At 42.5% G+C, this 12,889-nt stretch overlaps 1 protein-coding gene across 1 annotated transcript; it reads right to left on the reverse strand.

Annotated features, from left to right (window-relative positions):
- Positions 1-8,469: 8,469 nt before the first annotated feature.
- Positions 8,470-11,026, reverse strand: LOC139208698 (CD209 antigen-like protein C). Its single transcript, XM_070838426.1, has 6 exons — positions 10,966-11,026; positions 10,777-10,878; positions 10,244-10,417; positions 9,336-9,478; positions 8,896-8,999; positions 8,470-8,617 (listed from the first exon to the last, which is right to left on the reverse strand). Exons 1-6 carry the CDS (start codon positions 11,024-11,026, stop codon positions 8,470-8,472), a joined length of 732 nt encoding a protein of 243 aa, XP_070694527.1.
- Positions 11,027-12,889: the final 1,863 nt, after the last annotated feature.

Raw genomic sequence — 12,889 nt, forward strand, 5'->3', positions numbered from 1 at the left:
GGTGAGGACACAAAAACAAAGCCCCCCCCCTCAGGCTCTCCCAAATGTGGCAAATTAAACCGACTCAAAGAAGGTTTTGTTCCAGGAGGACATTTTCTGTCTCAGGACGGTAAAACAAGAACAATGAAAACTGCTGGAGCTTCACTGAAACCACTACCTGTTAACTAGACCTCTTTTAGGATTAACATCTATACTCTTGGTATCTTTTTGTTTTCCAGGACTTTGGCTTTGCTGTATTCGGGTGTTTTATCCTCGTGTGGACCTTTGTTGAAATCATCAGAAAGAGGACGGGGAAAGTATGGTGCTGGTCCAAACTGGAGCTCTCCCACCCTCCGTACTACAAAGTGCTTTATGGTGATCTTCTGAAGGAGCAAGTCCGCAGCCATTTGAAAGATAAGCTAAGAGCTATAGCGATAGAGAGAGCCACGGCAATCTGTAAGCCCCACCTTCAAGCTATTGAGTCTTATGAGTCCTTCAACAGGACACCTGATGGCAACGACAACGTGGACGACACAGTTTTAGAGGCCTGGAGGGAAATTTCAGCCTCCGATTTCTGCAGGAAGGAACCTGAGAGGATTCACACACAGAGACAAGAGACCAGAGACGCTAACAGGGCACCGGATGAGCCGCAGGGATCGGATGATATGATTAGAAATGATTTGTCGTAAAGTGAAACTAATCATGCACCAATGCTAAACTATTTTCTCACAGATTCACCTCAGACTGCTGTGACAAGACCAGTCAGGTCTGTGATCAGGTCAACACAGGAGACACAGACATCCTTAATGTTTCACGTGGACAGTCATTCACCAGGAAAGTGTCAATAACAAAGTTTACAGGCATCAACAGGTATCACAACGCAGACCTGCTCCAGAAGGTGGCTGAAGGGATGAAGGAGGGAGGCGGTGCTCACGTGGTCAAACTAGTCGGCCCACACTGGAAAACATCTAAAGAAATCCTAGTTTGACTACAAGGCTGCATGTAAAGAGAAGTATTAGTGGAATATTAAGTCTGTAGCCGTGAAAACAGCTTGGTAGAGATGTTGTTTCTTTAGAATAAGAGCATTTTGTGCATGTGGACACAGTAAATGTTGGTTCCAGCGTGTGCTGCTGCTCCCACATGGCAAAAAGTCAATCACATCAAATGAATTCTGTTTCTTTTCATGTTTTTAGTCTTAACCTTCCTCTTGTGTTAGGGTCGGTACCGACCCGTTTTAGCTTTTAAATGGATAAAAAAACCACATACATTTGTTTATTGCATCAAGGCTTTATGACTTTGTCAGGAACCTCTATTTCAACAAATTAAAACAAAAAAACATGACTACTGGACTGCAGGGTTGTTTGTTTGATCTTGCAAATCTATATTTTTTAGATTTATGTTATACATATATAAATATATTTGTTCTGCTTTTCATTCATTGTCTTTGTACTAAAGTTCTATTGCTGAAAAAAAAATTACTTTTTTGCCTTTTTCTTGAAGTAAATATATATTTGGGTCGAAATTGACCCGTAACACCATAGATGTTACTATAGTCAATAATATTAAAATGAGAAAATAAAAAAAACAAATGTATTTCAGAGATGTGTTCTAAATCCCCTCAGTAATAGTCAGGTGACATAACAACCTTTTATTTATTTATATGATTCTCCTGAGGTTCATTTTACATTTTTTTTTATTGATATCGAGGGGTGTACTGACAAGAAAAGGCCCAGGGGCCCACACCAAAAATATTAAAACCAATATTGTCATGGATAAGGAAGCCTAACAAGGTAACCAAGAGATGAGAAACAAATTGGATGATAAATAGTTGTTTTTAGTGTATTTTACAGCTGATTTAAGACCCGTTAACATCAGAGATGGTAACAGGAAACTAACACAAGAGGAAGGTTAAATGCCACAGAAGTTCCATCTATGGGCTTGTTTTGAAACTTTGCTCATATGCACATTGTATTTTACCACCAGCACGGTCAGGAAACAGTATGACCAGGACTAAAGTGCAGCTGTACAGTATCATATAAATACAGGATTCTTCTATTTCAGGTTAAGCTGTTCTGTTCAATGACATCTCAAAATAAATGTATATTATAACTGCACTCACAAGTCCATATTTATATTTCAGAATCTGTCCAGATCACTGCTGTCCCACTAGAGATGGAATTAAAAGAACCACAGCGCCATCTAGTGATGTTACTGGGTCAAATATATTTCAGCACAGTCTGAGAAAAGAGTAGTTGGATTGTGTCGTCCACTGAATATACACTATGACACTATGATCATAGTGACTGCATGTAGAAATGAGTGTTGACAGCTGTTTTTTCTTATTGTGCTGATGACAGAAACAGACCTGAAACTAATAAATTGTGGTTGTAGACACACAACAGTATCTATGTGTGTCAGTCAGACCAAACCAAGCCTGGGTTTCTCCTAGAGAGGACTTCCTGTTTACTAAAATAATGGACAGTCACAGTATGATGAGGGAAAAAACACTTGTTATTGTGTTTTTGTGTTTCACGACAAGCTGTAAGTTAGCTTTCCTTAGCTTTCACACAGTACCTGTTCCTCAGAAGTCCTTTTCCCAGCAGCCAGACTCATTAGAGAGCAGATAACAGACACGACCGGACGTCCTGCAGGACACGTCCCTGTAGGAAACAAGCAGAGTTTAAAACAGGAGAGTAAAACATGAGCACATGTCTAGTTATTATTCACTGTGGCCTAAAGGCTCAGCCAGAACAACAAATACAGTCAGAACACACAGAGTGTCACAGTTCCTATGATTGTTCTGTCTGTGGTTTTGTTCCCGTGGTCTCAGCTCAGGTTTTTAGGCTTTCTCTTGTTGTTGCATTGACTCGCAGGTAGTTTACAGATTTCCCTGACTGATCACCTGACTGATCCTCAGGCCTCATGAGGGAACACGACTTAAAAAGATATTTATCATCAAGATTTCAGGGAAAAAACACATTTTAGTTGTGGAAGCAGAGACAAAGAATAGAATCTCATGGCTACCAGGTTTTCACAAGTCCATGCTCACAGTAGTAATTTAAATTATTATTACTACCATTGATCAGTTTGACCAGAAAATCTGAACCCTAATATTAGATTATTCTGGAAAAGAGGGGGCAGTGGAGGCTGCAGCCTGCTGAAACACTTTTTTAGATCATCTTTGATTAAAAAAAAGAGTTTCTGTTCATGTGGGGATGTTATTTGGATGTGTTTCAGTATAAAAGTGAAAAGCAGCCGAAGCTTTAGAGGAGCAGCTCAACAGTTTCATACTTTAGCTCATCCTGGTTACAACGCTGGTTCAGTTTGGTGCAACAAGCCCCAGACTGTTGCAAAACCAGCACAGTGACCCACCGAGCCACACAAACCTCTGAGAAAACAGTTCACACAGCAGCAGAACAGACGAGGATCAGCCTGTGCATGCTGTTTAAAGTTAACATGAATGTCAGAGGCTCAATGTTTAGTCACTAAAACAGGCCTGAGGGAATATTTTACCTTACAGGCTCCTAAAACGAAGCTTCTTGGAGTGAACTTCTCATTTGTGAAACTGTTTATACTACAGATTAATCTGATATTAAAATTTTACCCCCATAACACAGGATTCTTTGGACTGTTTCATTTAAAAATCATTGTCGTGAGCTCGTCCTTTAGTTAACAGCAGTAGTGAGATCAAATAAAATGACCTCTAATAATAAAAAGAGGTCATGAAGCAGTTTTTTTTTAATTATCTTTATGCTCAGTCTTATGTTCTGTTAAAAGTCTGGTCTCATGCAGCTACTCTGCATTAGCAAAGCAAGTCCAGGGGGGGGGTGACATTTTTTAGACAAGTGTTTTAATCTGCAAATCTCATTTTTCGACTGAACGATGGAAATGTGGCGACAGAAGCTTGGTGGACTTGAAGGTAAGTGAATGTAAGGAGCAGCAGGTTTGACCCTGACGGCGTTTAAGTTCAGTGAAAATGTTAAAACCAAAAAAAACCACCCTGTGTTTTATCAAGTCAAGCTGAATCAGTTTTGTTTATTAAGCTCATTCACAAATAATAGTCAACCAAAGCTGTACAGTCTTCAAGGCAAAGTTAAAGGTCAAATCTGGGGAACCCCAGCAGTCTAAACCAAAGAGATGACGACGCTGCCACCTCTCTAGACGTTACTTCATCATGTGAGCCTGTCAGGCGCTGCAGCTGGAGAGTTGGTAGCCCAGACAAGCCCATTCGTTGGTCAGCTCCATGAAGCCGGGGTCCTTGGTGAGTCCGCTGGCTAGAATCATTCACACACACACACAGATGGAGGGCAGTTAGATCCCTGATGGTGCTCAGTGTTTTCTCTGATAAAGTGCAGCAGCAGTAATGATGGAGCTCGTATCGCTGTGAATGTCTGCGTCACAGGAAGTGATCCTGGCTGCACACTCACCTGCCAGCAGGTTGTACAGGTTGCAGTAGTTCAGGCCGCCATCAATAAGGTCGGTGAAGCTGAGAGACTTGGACATACCCTGGAAAAATAACAGGCGAGGACATAATAAAACATGTTTCAGCCACAGTCAGATCACTGAAGAGGTTTAATCAGTGATGAACAACTCCTTCAATGATCCTCTTTCTGTGTTTGGTTAAACACTCTTGACTCTGGTGACGTTTTGGGGTTTGGTCCAGTCTTTGTTTCCTGTTTCCTGACATTTAGAAGAGCTTTAAAAACCAGTCCTCGTTCTCACTGAAGCCAAGGATTTATTGTTGCTGTCAAACTGTTGCTTTGTCTTTCTTCACTGCATCAGTGGCTTTAATACAAAGAAGTGATGTGATGTGAGCGTTAATGTTTTAGCAAACATTTATCAGAGCAGTGAGGTCAGGCGGCGCTCAGTGATACTTACATACACCTTGCAGCCCGAGGTCAGAACGTCGGGACTGAGGCTGAAGGTTATACTCTCAGCCTGGAGGCCGTCTGGGGATGTGTGGTTGGCGCTGATGGTCAGAGGGGTGGCTGACACCAGCTGGAGCAGACAGCAACATGGATAGAACTTAGTACTGACTTGTAGAGCTTAAATATACTCTTGTCTCCTCCTGCTGAGCACTAACAGAGGACGGGTCCTTACCGAATACTGACACTCATCACAGCCCATCAGAGGGCTGAAGGCTTGGATCTGCTGCACCAGTGCTATGCTGACTTCAGTACAAGGTGTTGTAAAGAGCCTGGAGGGAAAGAGGGTCACACAGTTTAGACACTTTAGTTTAAAAGGTTCCCGTTCTGCAGCCCCGACACAAAGTCCTCTCTAAACTCACACCTAAAGAGACACAGAAGAGTGGAGCTCATCAGGGAGCTTCAGGTAGTTACCAGAGCGAGCTGCAGAAGGCGTGGTAAGGAGCGGGGACGGCACATAAAGAGCCAAACAGTCCTGCAAAGAGAGCCGAGGCCAGCGGCAGAGTCCTCATGGTGCCGGTGAAGCAGGTTTCTTCCTCCTGGAGCAGGACTGCTGAGAGTGTGGTGGGTCCCTGAGCGGAGCGTCAGCTGCTGGTGATCAGTCCGAGTCTGGACCTGCAGCTTTATACCGGCTCGCCACAAAGGAGCCCCAAATTGATTAGGTGGAGGGTGTGACCTCTGGGTCTTGTGCTGACGGTCTGATCCGCTGCTCTTGTGCTGTCTTTACACAATAAGACGGCTTTTAGTCTCAACTGTGGACCAACGACCACTGTTTGGTTCATGTGTTCATGTTTCCTGGAGACAAACAGGGAATCAGTGAGCACTGTTAGAGGATAAGAATCTGCCTCTGGAACAACATTTGGACAATCTTCACAGGAACGAGCCAACTGTGGAGCTTTCATCTGCTGGTTTAGGTCTTCTTCCTTCATTAAAGGGACGTTTGCTGCTCTTCTCTTCAGTCTGGCCTCCTGACAAACTGGTCACCTGAGCTGGAAATCACAATGTGAATGCAAATGAAGAACAAAGTGATTTCATGCACATCTGCAGGGATAAATTGGTGCCACTGGGTCCTGTGAAATCAGGCCCTCGGGCCTTTTTCTGAGGACGGGGGGGCTTTAGCAGCCTTTCTCCATCAGAAAACACTTTAATTTCAGGCTGCCAGACTGAACCAACTCACAACTTTTCTTCTTTGTCCAAGTCCCAAAGCCTTCATGTGGGGAAATAAAGCAGAACCTCTCTGTTCAGATCCAAATAATAATGAAGTCATAAGAGTATTTCTGGCATCTTAAGGGTGGTGGAGGGAGGGACTCATGACCTCAGTGTTTCTTTGTCATGAACTATTGAGAGCACATGAGATGGAGACGACCCCCCCTCTCTTGATATCAATGAATGAGAACAATGGAGGGCTCATCCATCCATCTGATTAATGCATGACGTTGGTGAGCTTCCACAGGCAGTGACAGGAAGAAGGTTGGGACGAGGTCTCTCTAACTTAAACTCCAAATCACCTACAGTACAGAGGAGGGACGGTTTTTCATGCTAAGATATAATTAATACTTACTGAACATCATCATCAGTGCATCAGGTGTCCTTGCAGTTTGAATGCAGTCAGGAGTTCACCCATGTGAGGACACAAAAACAATGCCCCCCCCCTCACCCACCCACCCCCACACACACATGACCTGGCTGTTTCACATGATGACCAGCCCGCCCTGTTTTACCAGCTGCGTTCATATACTGAGCTGAGTCAGATCTCAGGAGGACTCAGGAGACACCAGACCAGACCGAGATGAGAGCCGGAGCTCTACTCGCTGCCTCAGTTCTGTCCCTGTGGCTGTCTGTCAGCTGGGCTGGACAACAGTCATCATGCAAAGTGATATGGTAAAGTACATTTCTGGATATTAATCCATGTCCAACATAATGTTAATGTTGTGAGTTTTAATGTGGCGATTACTAATCAGGAGTGAGACAATAATGAATGAATCTTCAATGAGCAGAATTATTACCTAAACCAGGAAGTTAATATGTTCATATGTTGTTTTCTTGCACCAACTTCAGCTCACGTGTGTGAATATTTTATACGTTTTGCAGCCACTATCAGCAAATCATTGAGTAGCCTAAGTGATGAGTACTTCATGAGTAATCAATGAGTCTGTACTGGTGTTTGTGATGGATTCATGCAGAAAGAGCTCAGTCTGTGATCATTTCCTGGTGTGTAGTATAAATAAAACATGTTCTCTAGTTACTCATTAATCATTAATTAATCAAAATGAACAATCATCAGTGGTGGAAGAAGTATTCACTATCTTTTATTTCGGCATCTTCTCACAGCAAAACAAACGTGCAGCAACTTTATAAATAAACAGAATAACACTGCTCTGAATAAAATAGGTAAAAGCAAAGACAAAAAAAAGAACTGCTCAGTCAAATATAAAGGCCCTTATGGTGCAAAAGTCCCTTTTTAATGTCTTTTTCGACATAAATGTTGGTACAAACTCTGAGAAAAGACCGTCCTGTCTCTTTTCTCATGCAGCCTGTCCGTCATACTTCTTGTTTTTCCTCACAGGACCTTTAAGCTGCCCTGCACTGCGCCTGTCAGCGCTTTGGTGAACCAGGTGAAAGCGTGGAGTACAAAGAAGTGCTCGGACAGCCAGGAGAAGTGCATGTATGAGGTAACAACGGTTAACTTTATATCTTACTTGGGTCAACTGTAAAAAAAAATGCTGCCTGATATATAAATCATAAACCTGCAAAGCTAATACAGCATATGTTTACTGTTGAGAATCTGTTCTTTATCTGTTCTTTAGCTCACAAAGGACTCGCCCACATACCTGGAAATCAAGCACAGCTCACCCAGAGGCCACAAAACCAGCGACATCACCTTTCAGTTTAAGCCCCCAGCCGCCCCCAGCTTCTGCAGAGCCATGGTAGGTGTGACCATCCGAGGGCCCCCGTTTGTGTTAAATCACACTACGGCTGTTTCGCGCTTATCTGACACTCTGCCTCTTTCTCAGGCCACTTCCACTACGCAGGGCCACAACACCAGCAGCCCAAGTGACTACTGCCTCCTCTACAACCTGCTGGCTGGTACGACATTCGCTTTGCACGCACGCTTTCAGAAATAAATCCAAACCTCATGCGTGTTTATAATCCCTGTTTCTGCACTGCTGTTGATATTTCTAAAGGAAGTGGACTGACGGAGGCACCGGGCTTCAGGGAGATCGGCACAGAAGCAATGTGCCCTTCAAAGCAAAGCTGTGACAATTAAGGAAGGAGGCCGACGTCTCGCCATCTAGTTCCTGTAATACTAAGAAAATGTGTTTGATGATACATGAATTATTTCTACACTACTCTATACTCCCAGTGGGTGTTTTACTGATCTATACAAAGAGCTCACCGGTGTTGGATGTTGGCTGTTTAAACAATGTGAACTCATACATTCTCATTTAGTTTCCATACATATACTTGTCTACACACAAAAGCAGTAATAGATCAAGACCTTGCATAGCCACAGCTTACACTGTAAAAGCATTATCAAATATTATGATATCAAAACAGGCCAATGTTAAGCCATTTTCTCACAGATCCAGTGCAATGAAGTTTGACATGACAGGTCGTTCCACGCGAAGAGGTAAGCATTAATATGTGCACAGTCCTCTTCGCCCCACTGAGGATCTCCACCACCGTTATCGGGCTGCTTGGGCGACCAGTGCCTGACAGGTTAATGAACGAGAGAATCGTGTTACTGTAAGTCTTCGTCAGGGGCACATCAAGAGTTATCTGCAGCAAGAGTCGCACCCCGATGGTCATCGCTCAGCTACTGTGGATAACTAATCTGAAAGTTGTATTCACTGTCCTTTAATTATTCCTTATATGTGAAAGCTACAGTTTTAGAGAAATTAAAAGTTTGGCTTTGGAAGAAACTGCTTGAGTTGAGTCATTTTCTGTAATAAATAAATAATGCCTGTGTTTACCCAAAGGGAAGTCTTACGTCATAAGTGCTTCAGTTCCATCGATCCATTTCCAGATCCCCTCCTCATCGCTGTCGGTCAAACCAATCCAAGCCCTTATCTCAGTGAACCCATAGAGAAACCTCTGTTCATGACATGAAGACACATTATTAGTCTTCTTATCACATACACGTGTATTTATCTGAACATGTCTATGAAGGAGAAAAGAACATAAAAACCTTTAAACTTAACCAGTTAAATAATCAGCATGAACAATATTTTAATAATAATAAGCAGTATAATAATAAAATAAGTAAAATAATTAATAATAAGTGGATATTATCCCAAGGAAAATCTATCAAGAAATTATTTTACTTTAAAACTGGACAAAGGAATGCATGTAAAGCATTTGGAGTGGTTCAGTATAAAACAATAATGATAAAGCACAATAACACACACACACACACACACACACACGTACCAGCTCCTCAGTGCTGCCTATCACCACCAGATCTGCTCCTCTGCCTCGGCAGTCCTGTCTGCCTTTGTCCCAGGAGCTGGACCACTCAGAGAGGAGATAACAGACACCACTGAACATCGTCCATCCCGCAGGACAGGTTTTCTCTGAAGCACACATCAAACCAGAGACATTACAGATTACACTCCTGTGCAGTAAGCTCTTTAAAGCCTTTCTAATGATTCTGGAAAACGTTCCCACCTGGTCCAGTGCTCTGGACATCACTAACACCACAAAAGGAAACAATAGAAAACACATTAAATCATCTCTGCGAAAGGTGTGGCACACATGGGGAGAGAAAAGCCAAAGGTATCAGTTCACATCATTAGAAATAAATGTAATCTAAAAGTGCAAGAACCAGTAAAAGACCTGTAGATTAAACCTGCGTGTTAAACAGGCTTCAGGAGAGAAGAGACTTCCTGGTTTGGTCGGTAGTGTCCACTGAGGTTTCCAGGTTTCTGGAGGATGAGTTTAGTGTGATCTTAGGCTGCCGTCCTGATTTTTCTTTGCAGCCTGGCTTGGTCCTGTTTGCACGTGTTACCGAGCGTACAGATGAGACCAAAAGTCCAAAAACCTCGGTGGAAGCTGGCTGGATGGTTTCAGACTTGACTCCAAATTGTAAATTTTTCGGAATATTTTTTTATCTTTTGACCTGATTGACTTATTCTGACAGTAATTACTGCAAAATTCCCCAAACCAAGACAAAGATTTTTAAAAGAACATAGATTATTTCATCTGCTACAGATCATCAGCTGCGTGAGCAGTTTGGCAATTTGACATTTGGCACAAATCTGAAGCAGAAACTACGTTTCCTACTGAGTAAGAAATGTCTAAAGATACTCGGAAAGTAAATCTAACATGCCAGCACTCACCCTCTTTGGAGGAGCTCTGAAGTCTGTGCAGCTCCTCAGTCACTTCTTTGATCCGGGCCTTCAGCTGGTCTCCCTCCTCAGTCAGGGAGGAGCACTTGCGTTCGCAGGCCCAGAGATGCTCAGTCATGTTGGCTGTGGACGGTTCTGCTGCTGAACCTCGTGCTGACACGAGGTCTAGAAAAAACACACACCATCTGCATTCATGTCATACCTACATCCTTGTTTTGTCCGGTGATAATGAAAGATGATCACACTTAACCGGACATTTTCCAGTGAGTGAAGTCTGCTGCTGACTTCAGTGAGTGGAAAACATTTTTTATTGCAGCTTTATGGAGCATCACTAACATCAGTGAGTTCAGCTTCCAGCAGCAGAGACGCAACAGGTCAGATGCTGACATGACAAAAGGTAGTTTGGATTTTCATTTCAAAGTATTGAAAACAAAACTTTGCTTTAAAGGAACAAGATGTAAATGATGGACACTGAGACATAAGGAACAAACAGCTCAGCTTGAATTTATTCGACTTTGACTCACAGTGGACAGTGAGGCCGACGAGGGCGGCCAGCAGGGAGGCACTCAGCAGCCCCAGACAGAGAACAGCAGCTCCATGAAACCTCCTGTTTGAGCTCCTGGGACCTGAACACAGGAAGGACCAGAGAATCAACAAGCCAGTGACACAACAGGAACGATGACAGATGATAATACCTGCCTGAACTCTCTCACCTCTCTGATTCGGAGACACCTTTAAGTTGTCACATTCAACATTTTCATAGGTTTCCTCCATCGCTCATAACTGTTTGGTGGAGAGTCGGCTCTGCAGCACAAGTTACTCTACATGTAAATGAGGAAGCTCCTGTCGGGTTCAGTTTTTTTCTGCACCTAAACTTTCCAGGAAGTCGCACCTCAAAGAGAATTACACAATTTCTATATTTGATTAATATTCAGTAACAGGAACAAGTTTAATGGAATAAAGTTGTCGTCTCAAGAATATTTTAATTTCCAGGTTCATTATACATACACACCTCCTCCTACTACTGATCAGTTTCACCAAACTAAATCTAAAATCATACTAGATTGTTCTCAGAGGGGTGGGGGCTGCATTTTGCATTTAGAATTTGTAAAAAATCTTTGAAAAAAAACCCATTATAACATAAAATACATATAAAACAATAGAATCCAGAGTCTCTGTTGATGTGAAGGCATCATTCTACTGTGCTGTTTGAAGGATAAACATGTAAATGGTTTTCTACTTCACCTCAGCTAGAAGCTAAGAGGAGGAGGAGGACCCAGACTGTTGTAAACTGGCAAAAACATTCACACACATTCACTGTGACGTCTATAAAAAGGGTGAGAAACAGCGTTCACACAGTCCCGCAGGACAAACTGTGAGTCTGCCTGAACGCGTCACATCTGTACATTAATGATATTCTTCTTTTCTGTTGGGCAGTTTTAAGGTCAGCAGCACTGAGCTCCATCACATGGATCCTCCACTGGCTCGTGCTGTTGTTTCTTTGGCGTTTTCTTCTTAATCATTGTGTGTGTGTGTTCTGTTGTGCATTAAAACTGAAGGGTCAACTGAGGATTAATAACAGGGGCTGAGTGAGCAACATGTGATAGAGGACTGACTGACAGACTGACTGCATTTTAAAGAGCCGTGAAGACACATGATGGTTTTGACCTCACTGATGACGATGTGCTCCACCTAGTTCAGTAAGTGTTATTAATATCTTAGCATGAAAAACTGTCCTCTACACTGTAGGTGTCTTCATTTAAAGGGCAGCTTCAGAAAATATATCAACTGCACATTTGGAGTTTAACTTAAAGAGACCTCGTCCCAACCTTCTTCCTGTCACTGCCTGTGGAAGCTCACCAACGTCATGCCGTAATACCTGCCTGAACTCTCTCACCTCTCTGATTCGGAGACACCTTTAAGTCGTCACGTTCAAAATTTTCATAGGTTTCCTCCATCGCTCATAACTGTTTGGTGGAGAGTCGGCTCTGCAGCACAAGTTACTCTACATGTAAATGAGGAAGCTCCTGTCGGGTTCAGTTTTTTTCTGCACCTAAACTTTCCAGGAAGTCGCACCTCAAAGAGAATTACACAATTTCTATATTTGATTAATATTCAGTAACAGGAACAAGTTTAATGGAATAAAGTTGTCGTCTCAAGAATGTTTTAATTTCCAGGTTCATTATACATACAAACCTCCTCCTACTACTGATCAGTTTCACCAAACTAAATCTAAAATCATACTAGATTGTTCTCGGTGGGGCGGGGCTGCATTTTGCATTTAGAATTTGTAAAAAATCTTTGAAAAAAAACCCATTATAACATAAAATACATATAAAACAATAGAATCCAGAGTCTCTGTTGATGTGAAGGCATCATTCTACTGTGCTGTTTGAAGGATAAACATGTTAATGGTTTTCTACTTCACCTCAGCTAGAAGCTAAGAGGAGGAGGAGGACCCAGACTGTTGTAAACCGGCAAAAACATTCACACACATTCACTGTGAGGTCTATAAAAAGGGTGAGAAACAGCGTTCACACAGTCCCGCAGGACAAACTGTGAGTCTGCCTGAATGCGTCACATCTGTACATTAATGATATTCTTCTTTTCTGTTGGGCAGTTTTAAGGTCAGCAGCA

Source organism: Pempheris klunzingeri, chromosome 10 (assembly GCF_042242105.1).
Source record: "Pempheris klunzingeri isolate RE-2024b chromosome 10, fPemKlu1.hap1, whole genome shotgun sequence".
NCBI classification, from domain to species: domain Eukaryota; kingdom Metazoa; phylum Chordata; class Actinopteri; order Acropomatiformes; family Pempheridae; genus Pempheris; species Pempheris klunzingeri.